The 12610-nt window shown below is 46.3% G+C and overlaps 2 protein-coding genes across 3 annotated transcripts; both read right to left on the reverse strand.

The window, feature by feature from the left end:
• Nucleotides 1–2586: 2586 nt before the first annotated feature.
• On the reverse strand, nucleotides 2587–4395 carry Ubqlnl (ubiquilin like). The gene has a single exon (XM_038338683.1). It carries the CDS (start codon nucleotides 4393–4395, stop codon nucleotides 2587–2589), a length of 1809 nt encoding a protein of 602 aa, XP_038194611.1.
• Nucleotides 4396–6860: 2465 nt separating this feature from the next.
• On the reverse strand, nucleotides 6861–7767 carry LOC119802609 (PCNA-associated factor-like). Of its 2 annotated transcripts, XM_038313639.1 has the most exons (2): nucleotides 7641–7767; nucleotides 6861–7477 (listed from the first exon to the last, which is right to left on the reverse strand). In XM_038313639.1, exons 1-2 carry the CDS (start codon nucleotides 7765–7767, stop codon nucleotides 7413–7415), a joined length of 192 nt encoding a protein of 63 aa, XP_038169567.1. In that variant the 3' UTR covers nucleotides 6861–7412. The 2 variants fall into 2 exon arrangements, with proteins under 2 accessions (XP_038169567.1, XP_038169559.1); XM_038313631.1 differs by having other exon boundaries at nucleotides 6861–7767.
• Nucleotides 7768–12610: the final 4843 nt, after the last annotated feature.

Genomic DNA, 12610 nt, shown 5'->3' on the forward strand with positions numbered 1-12610 from the left:
CTTTGCTCAGATACTTAGAAATATTCTAAGTATCTGATACCTTAAATTAGATATGAGACATTGAGATAACGACTCTGGAGACTTTTGTGACCACACCACCTGATGGTATTTTTGCAGTAGTTTTGAAAATTCTTGCGACCACAACCCTAAGTAAATACATTGTGCTCTCTTGAAAGTGATTACTTCACCTGCTTATACTTCCTCTTTCCAATTATATCGTTGACTGAAGCAATTGTTTTAATAACGTATATAAAGGCCTCATAATAAACACGCAGCATGCAGTTGCAATTGCTGTTTTTGCTCTGCATCCCCTGTGTCCTGGTTTGTTCGAGACCCTTACCCAGGGACCCCGACGCACTAGACGTCGACAGGCATTGATAACAAATGCACGAGCTATTGTGGTGCAGAAGAAGGACTTCAGCAGACAACTTCTGTTCCAGACAACAGCCAAGGGAACCCTTGAAAGAGGGTTGTGTGGGTGGGAGTTTTGTTCTGGCCTGTGCTATGTGCTCCTAATTGTAAGGTGGAGATGTTTGGGAAATGGTGATGTTTTTGAGGACACTGAGTGTAAACAGAGGTCAGTTTAGTATGTCAGAACATAGAAGGATGAAAAACAGAAAGATGTTATCACACCAAGCATGGTTGGTACATAACTGTCATACCAGCACTTGGGGAGATAAAGGCCAGAGGATCACAAGTTCTAGGCTATCCTGGGCTACATAAAAAGGCTCATTTCTATCTATCATCTGTCTGTCAACATATCTATCTACAAATATTTATATCTACCTATCATCTACTTATCTACCTTGTGCTGTTTATATAAAGTGAGACTAATCGGATATAGCTGTAATTGCTTCCTTGGATAGTTTTGATGGGTTTTAGTGATTGCTCCAATCTGCTGGCCTGGTTTGTCACCTGTGTACCCTGTCCCTTTAAGAGATAAGCCCCACCCTCTTCCAACCCTTCCCCTTAGCCTGTACTCCTCCAACCTGCACATACTCTCTTTTCATCTCTCTCCCAAAGAGATAAATTCTGCTCTCTCTCCCTCTCCCTCTCGCTTCCTCTCTCTTCTCCCATCTTTCTCCCTCTCTCTGTTCCTCTCTCTCTTATTCCCACTTCTCCCCTTCCCCCCTCCTTTTCCCTTCCATAATCCACTAAATAAACTATACCCACTTTTTCTGCATGGTGTCTCTCTGTCTCTCACCCGCCACTCATGGGACCAGCTGAGGTCTTCACATGCCGCCTCCCACCCTTCTGCGACCCACAGAGGCCTTAAGTGGTGGGACCAGCTACCCCCACTTGGGGAAGAGCGCCACTTTATCTAAACCATTACAGTGATGAAGCAGGGTGTGGAAAGGACTCCTGGAAGTGCTGGAACTTTGCAGTCCTGCTCCCTTTACAGTTGCTGATGAGAAATTCTAAGCCAGCTCTGGGATACAAGAGAGTCTGTCTCAAAAACAAAAACAAAACAGCAAAATAGAAGAATCTTTGTTTTGTCTATATATTCAATGCCTGAAGCCATGTCAACTTATTATAGCATGAATGTACTGCTTGATAATTAAACCTTAATTGGCTCTGTATCCTTCCAGGCAGGGATACTTTCATCAAGGCAAGAGGACAAGGTGGGGCTTGATGGAATGCATTATATCATGCAGTGGGGGGGGTGTCCAGTGAAGGGGGTGACAGGAATCTCCAGTGAAGCTAGCAGTAGCTGTACCTCTGACTGACAATGGGAGACAAAGGCTTGTTGTCATGGAAGTAATAATCAGTAAGAAGCCCCAATTATAAAGCCAATATCTCATTGTATCTGAGTTCCTCCAACCTGTATCTATCAGGACCTACCATTCTTTTTCTTTCAAGCTCAAGAGATCACAGGAATCCTAACCATCATGTCTTCCCCTCTGCTTTCTACCTGTGTGCGGACCCAAGCTCTTCACATCTTATATTCCTCTCTCCACTCAACCATATCCCTTCCTGTCTCCACATCCCTAGTGCTAGTTTAAAGGCATAGCACTCCCAAATACCGAGATTAAAGGTGTGAGCCATCACCCCCTGGCTTCTAGTGGCTTAGCTCTGCACTCTGATTTTCAGGCAAACTTTATTTGTTAAAACACAAACAAACATGACTACAACAAGTAATCCCAGCACACAGGCAACAGGGGCAGAAGGATTGTCACAGGTTAAGGGCCAGCTTGGTCTATATAGGAAGACCCTGTTAAAAAACAACAAAACAAGGCAAGCCTCAAATGAAGGCAAGTAGGTGTAGCCATTTTATTGACAGATCTTCCAGCCATGACCAGTGATCTAGTATTCAGCTGAGCAAGCATTGATGGGTTTTTCCTGTTCCGGTACTTCTCCCAGTTGGAAGCATCAGGAAAGGTATGAAAGGCAGATAAGGAGGTCAAATGGATCCTCACGCAGGTGGGAAGCAGATGGGAAGACACTATGGTAAGGATTCCCGTGATCTCTTGAGCATGGGTCCACACGCAGGTAGGAAGCAGATGGGAAGACATGATGGTTAGGATTCTATGATCTCTTGAGCATGGGTCCACACTCAGGTAGAAAGCAGATGGGAAGACACGATGATTAGGATTCTTGGGATCTCTTTAGCTTGTGAACAGCAGCGTTTGTGTTGCCATCAGTAGCAATGAGTGCTTGCAGATTGGCATTGTCATTCACAAATCCCAGGGCCTGGAGATGCTCCATCTGCTTGCTGAAACGAACCTCAGGGGCTTGTAAGGAATGGAAAGGGTCTCCAGATGGGGGCTGTGATTTCTGCAGCACTGTTCCAGATTGGGGGCCACATTCAGGCTCAGTCATGTCTGACACATTCTGGATCCAGGGCACTGGATCATGGTAGCTACAGCTGGAAGGAGGAAGCCAACCTAGACCCCAAAGATAAGGTTCAATGCATGGCAAAAGAATAGGAGCCTCTGTAGCCAATAGCTGTAGACCATGCTCAATCTGTAGTATTGCTTGTGATGTTTTAGGGTTGGCTAGGGCTAAAAGCAAGTCCGAAAGCTGTGATGACTGCAAGGATGTGGGAGATTCTTGTCTCCACTGTTCATTCTGTTGGGGCATATTCATGAGCAGCAGCATCTGAGCAGCCATGTATGGGTATTTCCTAAGCAATTGGATCATTCCTCCTGTGAGCTGAGAGCTGATCTGCTCACTTGACTGCTGGAGATCTCCCTCTAACCCCTGGGCATAGCTACCCACAGGGATGGCCGTACCCTTATCATCTTCCTGAAGCTCCCGGGTGATAGCTGTGCTGGGTAAGGTTGGAATCCCAGCTGGCTGCTGAATAGCACAGACATGGCTTTGGCCCTCAGTGGTGACTGAGGCTGGATTTTCCCTGCAAGCATGATTGGAATTGTTTAGAGTAGGATTTGTTGGGGTGATTGATGATAATCCACAAGAATTTGCATAAATGTCTTGGGGAGGAGGGTAGACCCATTGTTCCTCAGATGGCAGAGGAGATAGGGAAGGAGTCTGGACTTGCTCTAGTACTTGACCAGGCAGAAGGGTTGTAAAAGAGTTGCCCCAAAAATGATCTTGCATCCCATTGAGCATTTGGTCATTGAAATCATAGCTCTGGCCCAGGGCACTGTTCCCATTTGGAATTGTCTCTAAGCCCAGGTAGGACTGTGGGTTTGATAGCTGCTCAAGATTCTGTGCTGGCTGATTGATCTGCATTATCTCTTGGATAACGGCAAGGTGCCTGGCCAACTCCAGAGTGTGGCATAGGATCTCAGAATTGTCGAGGAGATGGGAGACTTCTGGGTTCTGCTGCAACAGTTCTTGAATATCTGGATGTTCTGAGATCAGCTGACGAATGAAATCCATATTGGACAACATCCTCTGAACACAAAGATTCTCCAGCATCTGTGCAATATGTTCTGGACTGTCCACTTCTGGGCTTTGAGTGCCCACTTTGGGTGCGTCAGACTCCATGAGGAGGGATGATTCCTCTTTGGTTTGACCCATGCCTGCAGACTGGCACACCCTACTGCTATTTCCTTTGATGCTTCTGTCTTGATGGCAGAGATTATTCATTGACACGTTCCGGAAAGAATGAGCCAGGGATCTGGAGCCATCCTTGGACTTGATGACCGCATGAATGGTTTGGCCATCTTTGATGCCCCTCTGACTCAGTATGTCATGGTCTTTGAGAAGGCGGCCCATGCAAACCAGTACCAGTTGGTCCATTTGGCATTTGAAGTGAGCACACAGCTTCTCCTTGAATTGCCTCACTGAGGTGTCACCAGCTACTATAAAGGTGTTCTGGTGCCCAGGTGTCTTCACAATCACTCGAATGACACTTGGAGAGATATTCCCACCTGCAGGACATCTGCTCTGGGGCATTCTTGGTGTTTGAGAGATAATATGAGGCATAGACCTTCGTGGGGAGGCAGATGGGGAGCAGCCAGAAGCAGGGGCAGAGAGAGGTGAGGGCAGACAAATGTCTTGCTGGCCTTCAGTGCAGGTGTTGTGTTCTAAGATCATATGTTAGTTTTTCTTGGTGCCCCCAAGAAGAATAAATGGGCTAAGTCCAGTATTATTCGGTGTCGTGCCCTCACCCCAATTCTCCAGATGTGGCCCAGCTGAGGCCTGGCGTGGCTACTGAATCATACTTGGCACAGAGTGGACTAAGTGGCAATGATCCTTCACAGCTGCCCCACCCCCAAGGGCATGACCTGTTAAGAAAAGAAATATTGTGATGTCAGCTTAAGCCTCACAATATGTCCTGATGAAGTAGAGACATATACATTTGAGAAAGTGAGGATGTCGCTCTCCATAATAAAATTAATTAGGACAGTTTTTCAAGAATGGAGATAAAATTTCTTACTGAATAATAACAGTAGTAGTAATAGTTAAACAGATATAGAATATGTGTTTTTTATAGATCTGTGTTTAAGTCCCTCTTTGGAATGATTAGGGTTAAAGTATAAAGTATTGGATCTGCTGAAACACTTAAAGAATAAAACTCATTCCAGAGAGCAAGAACAAAATCTGCATTGATGTGAGATTCCCCACTGTATGCTGTGAATATGTTTTTATTACCATTAGCTAACAGACTGTTTTGGCCAATGGCTTAGCAGAGCCAAGCCAGGCAGGAATCTGAAGAGAGACAGAGATAGTAGGTGTAGTCAGGGAGATGCCCTGTAACTACTGCAGGAGACAGATGCCGCAGATCCTTACCTGTAGGCCACATCCTCGTGATGATACGCAGATTAATAGAAGTGGGTTAAGATGTAAGACTTCATTAATAAGAAGCATGAGACTAATAGGCTAAAAACTGTTGTTAAATATAGTTTCTGTGTGATTTTTCGGGTCCAGGCAGCCAAGAGCAAAGAAGCAGTCTCCATTTTCACTGCATCACAGAAAGGGCTTCTTAGGTTTGCTCATGATCTGGACACAGTGAATGTTAAAAAGGAAAATAGACTGGAGAATAAATGAAACCCATCCTTAATCCCAGCTCTCTGAGAGCAGAGCCAGGTAGAGCTCTATGGTGAGCCTGGTCGACATAGTGAGTTCCAGTCCAGCCAGGGCCACATAGTGAGACCTTGTCTCAAAAATTAAATTTATTAAATAAAATATTATTGTTTTTACTTTTTATTGATTCTCTATAGATTTCACATTATGCATCCTGATCCCACTCATCTCCCTGTCCCCTCAATCCTGTCTTCTGCCCTTGTAGCCTTGTCTCCAAACAAAATTGAACAGTAAAAACCAAAAGAAGACTTTTAAAAAAAAAATAAAAATAAACCTTTATTTAAAAAGCTAAAACCACAAGCAAAAAAGGAAACAAGAAACATAATTTTCAAAGTAATTGGATCAAGAGGTTCTGCTTAGTGTCTAAAGTGTAAAAGACAAACCATAAAAAAGTCTATAATCAGCTGATCTCAAATGATTTGTAAATTGACTTAAAAATAACACCAATACATTTATTTGTATTTGGAAATAAAATAGTATAGATGATAGGAAACACAAATGGATACTGTATTGCAAAACTGCGCATTTATTTTAAACATTACACAAAAACATGGCTGCTAAGAACATGGATAATTTTGAAAATTGATAGCCTGTCAGTAAACAAAACACAATGAGAAAATCAAATATATCAGTTAACATAGTGGCACATACTTTTGATCCCAGCATTTATGAAACAGACAGATCTGTGAGTTCAAAGCTAGCTTTCTCTACAGGCCACTTAGAGGCTACATAATGAGATGCTGCCTCAAAATAATTAGTATACGTATCTCTTCAATGATCAAACCATCTTGAGAAGTAAAGGGGAGGGCAGTAGTGGCGCATGCCTTTAATCCCTGCACTCCAGAGGCAAATGGATCTCTGTGAGTTAGAGGCCAGCCTGGTCTAGAGTGAGTTCTAGGACAGCCAGGGCTACACAGAGAAACCCTGTCTTGTAAAAAACCAAAGAGGGGTGGGGGAGGAGAGAGAAATGAAGGGGAAATTTTAAGGACTTGAGGCATAAAACTTGATTTATAGCATGATTTGTCAAATTTTTTACTCCCGACTTTAAAAATATTGGCAAAAACTGGGCATGGTGGCAAAGTCTTTAATCGCAGCATTCAGGAGGCAGAGGCAGGTGGATCGCCGAGTTCAAGATCAGCCTGATCCATAGAGCGAGTTCCAGGACAGCCAGGACTACATAGAGAAACTGTCTTGGGGGAGAAAAGGAAAAAATACATATGCAAAGAGGTAATATTTTATGATACTGAAATGAATGTATATCCAAGAAAAATTCTTTTAATGTATCCATGAAATCTTTGCTCCTGATTCTTTGGTATTGTTTTTGGGTTTTTTTTTTTTTTTGAGGCAGGGTTTCTCTGTACAACTGCACTGGCTGTCCTGTAGCTCCATTTGTAGATTAGGCTTGCCTCCAACTCAAAGAGGCTCACCTGCCTCTGCCTCCCGAGTGCTGGGATCAGAGGTGTGCACTACCACACCCAGCTGACATTTTATCTTTGCCCCCCCATTTTAAGAAATGGCAAGCGATTAAATTCAGTTAATACTGATTTTTTTAATGTGAAAAAGACTAAGTTGAGTTTTTAAAGCAAACAAGCCATAACAATTTGGCACTATTTCAATAACGAAGGGTCCATAATGTGGTATTAGTACAAAGATCTAAGCAAATCTCAAAGACAGTAGATTAGTAATTAGAACATCATGCAATGTTGATTTTAGCAAGAAACTTAACAGGTAAAAGAAGCATCTTATTACATTATAAATTCGAGTATGCAATTATAATTTACAAATTATAAAAAAAAATCCTCCCTTTTTACAGCCAGTTGTTTTGAATGGCTACATGAATGCGTAGTCAACAAGTCAAATAAACAAACACATCTACCCAAATTTACATCCCAGAATACCTAAGTAAACTGAAGACATTATTCAGATGAGTAAGTTCTATTCATTTTCGTCATCTGGGTGATCAGGTTGAAAAGGACATGCTTTTCTTTTCGATGTTCCTAAGCCACTGCATCCTGCTTCCTCAGGAACCTGGTTCTCTTTTTCAGGATCTTTAGGAGACAGCCTGAAGAATTCTCCAATGCCTTTTTGCCACTTTGGAGTTGGGCGCACACAAACTGGATTCCCTCCTGCATACTTATTTTCAGCTTTTCTCGACGAACACGATGAAGAACTGGTGACAAAGGTGGAGGAGCCAAGCACCTTCCTGGGGGCTCGAGAAGCCACCACTTTTCTGTAGGCTCCCGGGACATAGTTTGCTTTGGTCCGCACCATGTTCACACAGGAAGAGACAATTCGCACCAACGCCCCAGCTGCGGATGTCTTAACTGAACAAGAACCCCCAAAAGAAGACTTTTTTTTTAACCTCAGCATGAAAGCTGTAATGTGGCCCAGTGAGTCACACAGTAGACCCTTTAGTCCATACATCTTAATTAGTTTACTTTTTTTTTTTTTTTTTTTTTTTTTGATTTTTTGAGACAGGGTTTCTCTGCAGCTTTTTTAGAGCCTGTCCTTTTTTGGCGGGAGTAAGTGGGCTTTTTCTGTTTTTGTTTTTATTTTTGTTTTTGTTTTTTGAGACAAAACCAGCTATGTGTAATAGCTCTGACTGCCTTGGAATTAGCTCTGTAGACAAGGCTGACATTGACCTCATGGAGATTCACCTACCTGCCTCTGCTTCCAGAGTGCTGGGATTAAAGGCGTGCACCACCACCACTCAGCCCATACATCTTTGTTTTAAGTGTTCGTTCCAATGAGTTATTGGTCTGGTTCAAGGCCTCTAGCTTCTGTTACACCATAAACACGGGGTCCCTCAGTGGGACCCCTCTTTTATATCCTGTTGTTGCCTTGTGTCATGGAGATGCCATAGCTTTGGATCTGCAGGTCCAGCCCCTTCACACATTGCAGCAGTTCATAGATGAGGTGGGTGTTGGATGAGCTAACTCATAGTCCTGGTTCTGGGCCTGGGTGGTAGCTGGGTTGACCAGCTGCCAACATTCCTTCATTGTCACCATCCTGGCTGTAATGATCTGTCCAGTTGCTTTACGAGACAAGCCCTGCCCACTCCCCACCCCCTTACCCCCATTCCCCCGCACCCTCCAACCCCGCCTCCCCCTGTCGGCTGAGGCAGGCAGATCTTCTTTCCTAATTACAGCCTGAGTCTCTTCCTTTTCCATTTCCCTCTTGAAGAGGCAGCTCCTGCTTCCATCTCCCCCCCCTCTATCTCTCTGCTCTTCTCCCCTTCTCCCCTTCCCCTCTATAACCCACTAAATAAATATCCAACCTCACTCTGCATGGTGTTCCTATATATGTTGCTGCCTTGAGTGGCTCCCTGCCAGGGACCAGCTGCCTTCAGAGAGCTGGAGTGTGGTCTCCTGGCATGCCCATCTGTCTGCCTCTCCTCGTGGCCTGCTGCCACCACTCAGGGTCCTGCAGGGTTTCTGCTGCTGCAGGCATAAGGGATCCTGCAGCATTTTCTAATTAATCCATTACACTGGTAAGCTCATCAGCCAAATGTAACAGACAGCAAGGAGCAGGATCAGTTTCCCTGCTCACACCCTCAGGTCCATCTAACGCATACTCATACCACCAGGGTCAGCTCTACTGTTTCGCCCAGGCAAGATGCAAGGCTTTCTCTCTAGAGTGCCATACTTGGTAAGGGGCAGAGCCAACTCCTCCCTTCTCCCGGCCCCTAGGCCAGCTCTCATGCCTGACACAGGTGGCAGGAGGTGAGGAGAAGCATATTTCCTTTACCCTTGCCGTCTCTGGTATACAGGGGAGAAGACAGGGGCTGGTCACCTGCTCTCACACCCTCAGGCCTAGCTCATCTATCCCCCCTCACCAACAGAGTCAGCTCAAGTGTGTTGCCCAGGCAAGGTGCCATGCCCACTCTCCTGTGTGCTGCAGCTGGTGAAGGGCAGGACCGGCCCTCCCTCCCACTCTCGTGACCTCAAGGCCAGGTCTCCCACACACCACAGGAGGCAAGAGGGGAGGAGGGGACCAAGTTCTCTCTCCCACCTCACCTTATGGTAGGTGAAGGGTGAGGCCAGACCTCCCACAAGCCTTTGCAGCACCAGATCACTGGCACCTCCTGTCAACTGGGTCAGCTCTGCTGAGCTACCCTGGCAAGGTGCAGGGCCTGCTCTCCTGAGTGCTGCAGGCAGTGAGGGGCAGGATCAGCTCTCCCACTCTCCTGATCCTGGAACCAGCTTTTCCTGCTTGCGTTGGTGATGAGGGATGAGGAACAAGGGGTAAGTGAAGTATTTCTCCCCTATACACGCCACAGACTGTGATGCTAGTTCTCCAACTCTCGACCAGCTCACCTATAACCATGCCAGTAGGGAAATCTCTTCTGTACTTCCCTGCAGAGATGCGAGGCCCACTCTGTTGAGTGCTACAGTTGGTAAGGAGCAGAGTTAACTTTGTGCAGCCCTATCCTCGCTGCTCTCAGTGGTAACAGGAGCCATGGACATTAACACACACCATGACAGCAACACAGGCCCAGATGACACCATGGCCCTGGGTGGCAGTACAGACTACTTAGCTCCACATGGCCCTGGCAGAGGCTCAGCCCTCAGACACTAACAGGGCCCTAGGAGGTGGCCTAGGCCCTTGATGTCTGTGTGGCCCTTAGTGGCACTGTGGGCCATAGACATCAATATAGACCCCAGCCGTGGGTGGACCGTGGACTGAGACATAGACGTTGGCAGCAGCCAGGGTCCTCACAGTCTGGCCTAATTTAAGATATTCATGGCCTGCTCACTGCCTTGTGACCCCAGTTGTGTGAGTGCCATTACGATGAGCAAGCATGGGGTGAAGAAATGGGAGAGGAACAGAATGGTTAGTGTGCTGTGATAAGAGGCAGTTCTGAAGAAGCCAGGGCAGCAGGGAATAGCTGATGTTGGACTACATGCTACCTGGCACCAGGGCTATGTCTGGGTCTCAGCTCCTGCCTAGGGCTATGTCTGGGTCCTTAATCCTAACATAGCTTATGTCTATGTTGATGTCTATAACCCATGTTGCCACCAAGGCCACAGGGATGCCCAGGGTCTGGGCCACCACCTGTCCCCATGCTGCCCTTGGGCCATGTTTATCTGAGTGGCCATGCTGCCCCCAGAGGACACAATGATATCCAGACCTGATCTGCTGCCAGGTTCATGTCTGGGTTCATGGCCCTGCAGCGGCCAGCATCGGTGTTGATGTCCATCGTTTTGGTAACCATTGAAGGCCTTGTGAATGTTCCAGGTCTGGTCACACACCCGAGTCCATGACAGGATGCAAGGGCCTTGCGGACACTAAGACCAGACTGATCTGAAAGGCCTGTGTCATCCATGGCCATGGTGATATATGGACCCATGTAGGGTCATGTCTGGATATGTGGCACTACCACAGCCAGGGCCTGGGTTGACAGCCATGGCTCCTGATACCACCGAAGGACACACAAATACTCAGGGTCTGGGCCATCCCCTGAGGTCAGATGGGGATCTGAGGGGCCTGCTGCAGCTAGGGTCATACAGAGATGAGTGGCCTGCACTGCCACAAGGTGCCATGGTAACATCCAAGCCCAGCCTGCTGATGAGGACCAAGAATGGGTCCATAGTCCTACTTAGCAGGATCTGCATTGATGTCCATGGCCCAAGGTGGCACCAAAGGCCACACAGATGCCAGGGGTCTAGGCTGCATTCTGTGGAAATGTTGGTATCCCAGGGCCTTGCTGCCACCAGAGGCATGCCAGTCTGAGTGTCCTGCACTTATTACCTAGGGCCATGGTGTCATTCAGACCAGGACTGCTACTGAGGGCCATGTCAGGGTCCATGTTCCTGTTACAGCTGGAGTCTGATGATGCCCATGGCCTGCGTCACCACAGGGTGTTGTAGAAACCTTGAGTGTTAAAATCAAAGGGCCATGCTGGGCCAATCCTGCCCATCACTGACCCTGGGATAGCTGGTCCTGCCCCTTGCTAGACACTGCAGCAGGAAAACTTGTCCTGACCTCCCCCATGGGAGAGCTAACCCCCTACTGTATTCCGGAGAGAGCTGGAAAGGCCACACCCCTCACCATGGGTGTGAGAGGGCTGGCTCCCATGGCATGAGTCAAAGAGAGCAGGCTCCACCTCTCTCCTGACAAGGGTGGCCACAAGTGGCCTGGACTGACCAGCTTAGTTACCACCCAGATCCACATCCTGGGCTTTGCATTGGCCCACCCTAACATCTACCCCATCTATGTCCTGCTGGAGTACGTGAAGAAACTGGTCCTATGGAACAATAAATGCAGGATCTCCATGACTCGGGGCAACAACAGAATATCTGAGAGGAGTTTCAGTGATGATGGTATGCCCAAGACCTTGAACCAGACCAATGACTCATAGCAGTGAACATTTTGAGAGTGGGGCTGATTGGACCAAAGGGTATACTGTGTGACACTACAGGCCCTGATACCACTAGGCTGATTAAAGAGGTGATGGACAGATGGAAGAACAAGGTGGGTTGTTTATTTGTTTTGTTTTCAATACATTTTGGGGGGTTCTTTTTGGGGGACATACGGCAGGGTTAATGGGCAGATATTGGAGGCACTGTATGATGAGCAAGATTGGAATGTATGATGTGAAATTCAAAAAAATTATGTTTAAAAAAACAAAGAAAAGAGAGGGGGGAGGGAGGGAGAGAGGAATGGAGGAAAGGAGGAAAGGAGGGAGGGAAGGAAGGAGAGAGGGAGGGAAATGAAACAAAAGTGAAGATCTTATATGAAAAGGAAGCTACATTTCCTTCTGAGGCCCAGACTGTGGGATTCTAGACTTAAGTGACAATTTGCCCATGTAGTAGGTAAAGATTTTTTTTCTTCTCTGGGAATTAGAGGTAGGACTGGCCAAGGAGGCTTTCTTTAAGAAAACCCAAAATAGAGATAAACAGGTTGCTCTTTACAGCACACTTTTTATTCATGTAATTTACAAGTGGTTTATTCCATATGCCATCATAACAGACTTTCTGACTGATTGATTTCAAGATCTTTGCTCAGTCTTAAGTGAAAACACCAAAGAGGGCAGGTATCTCTAGACCAATTGGTAATGGTGAAAGTGGTAAACACTGCATTTCCTACAGGGAACAGGTTTTGGCAAGATTCT

This window comes from Arvicola amphibius, chromosome 1, assembly GCF_903992535.2.
Source record: "Arvicola amphibius chromosome 1, mArvAmp1.2, whole genome shotgun sequence".
NCBI lineage: Eukaryota > Metazoa > Chordata > Mammalia > Rodentia > Cricetidae > Arvicola > Arvicola amphibius.

Excerpts from the sequence above, each read along its gene's own strand:
- Ubqlnl (XM_038338683.1), bottom strand. The coding sequence starts at position 4,395 with ATGCCTCATATTATCTCTCAAACACCAAGAATGCCCCAGAGCAGATGT.
- LOC119802609 (XM_038313631.1), bottom strand. The coding sequence starts at position 7,767 with ATGGTGCGGACCAAAGCAAACTATGTCCCGGGAGCCTACAGAAAAGTG.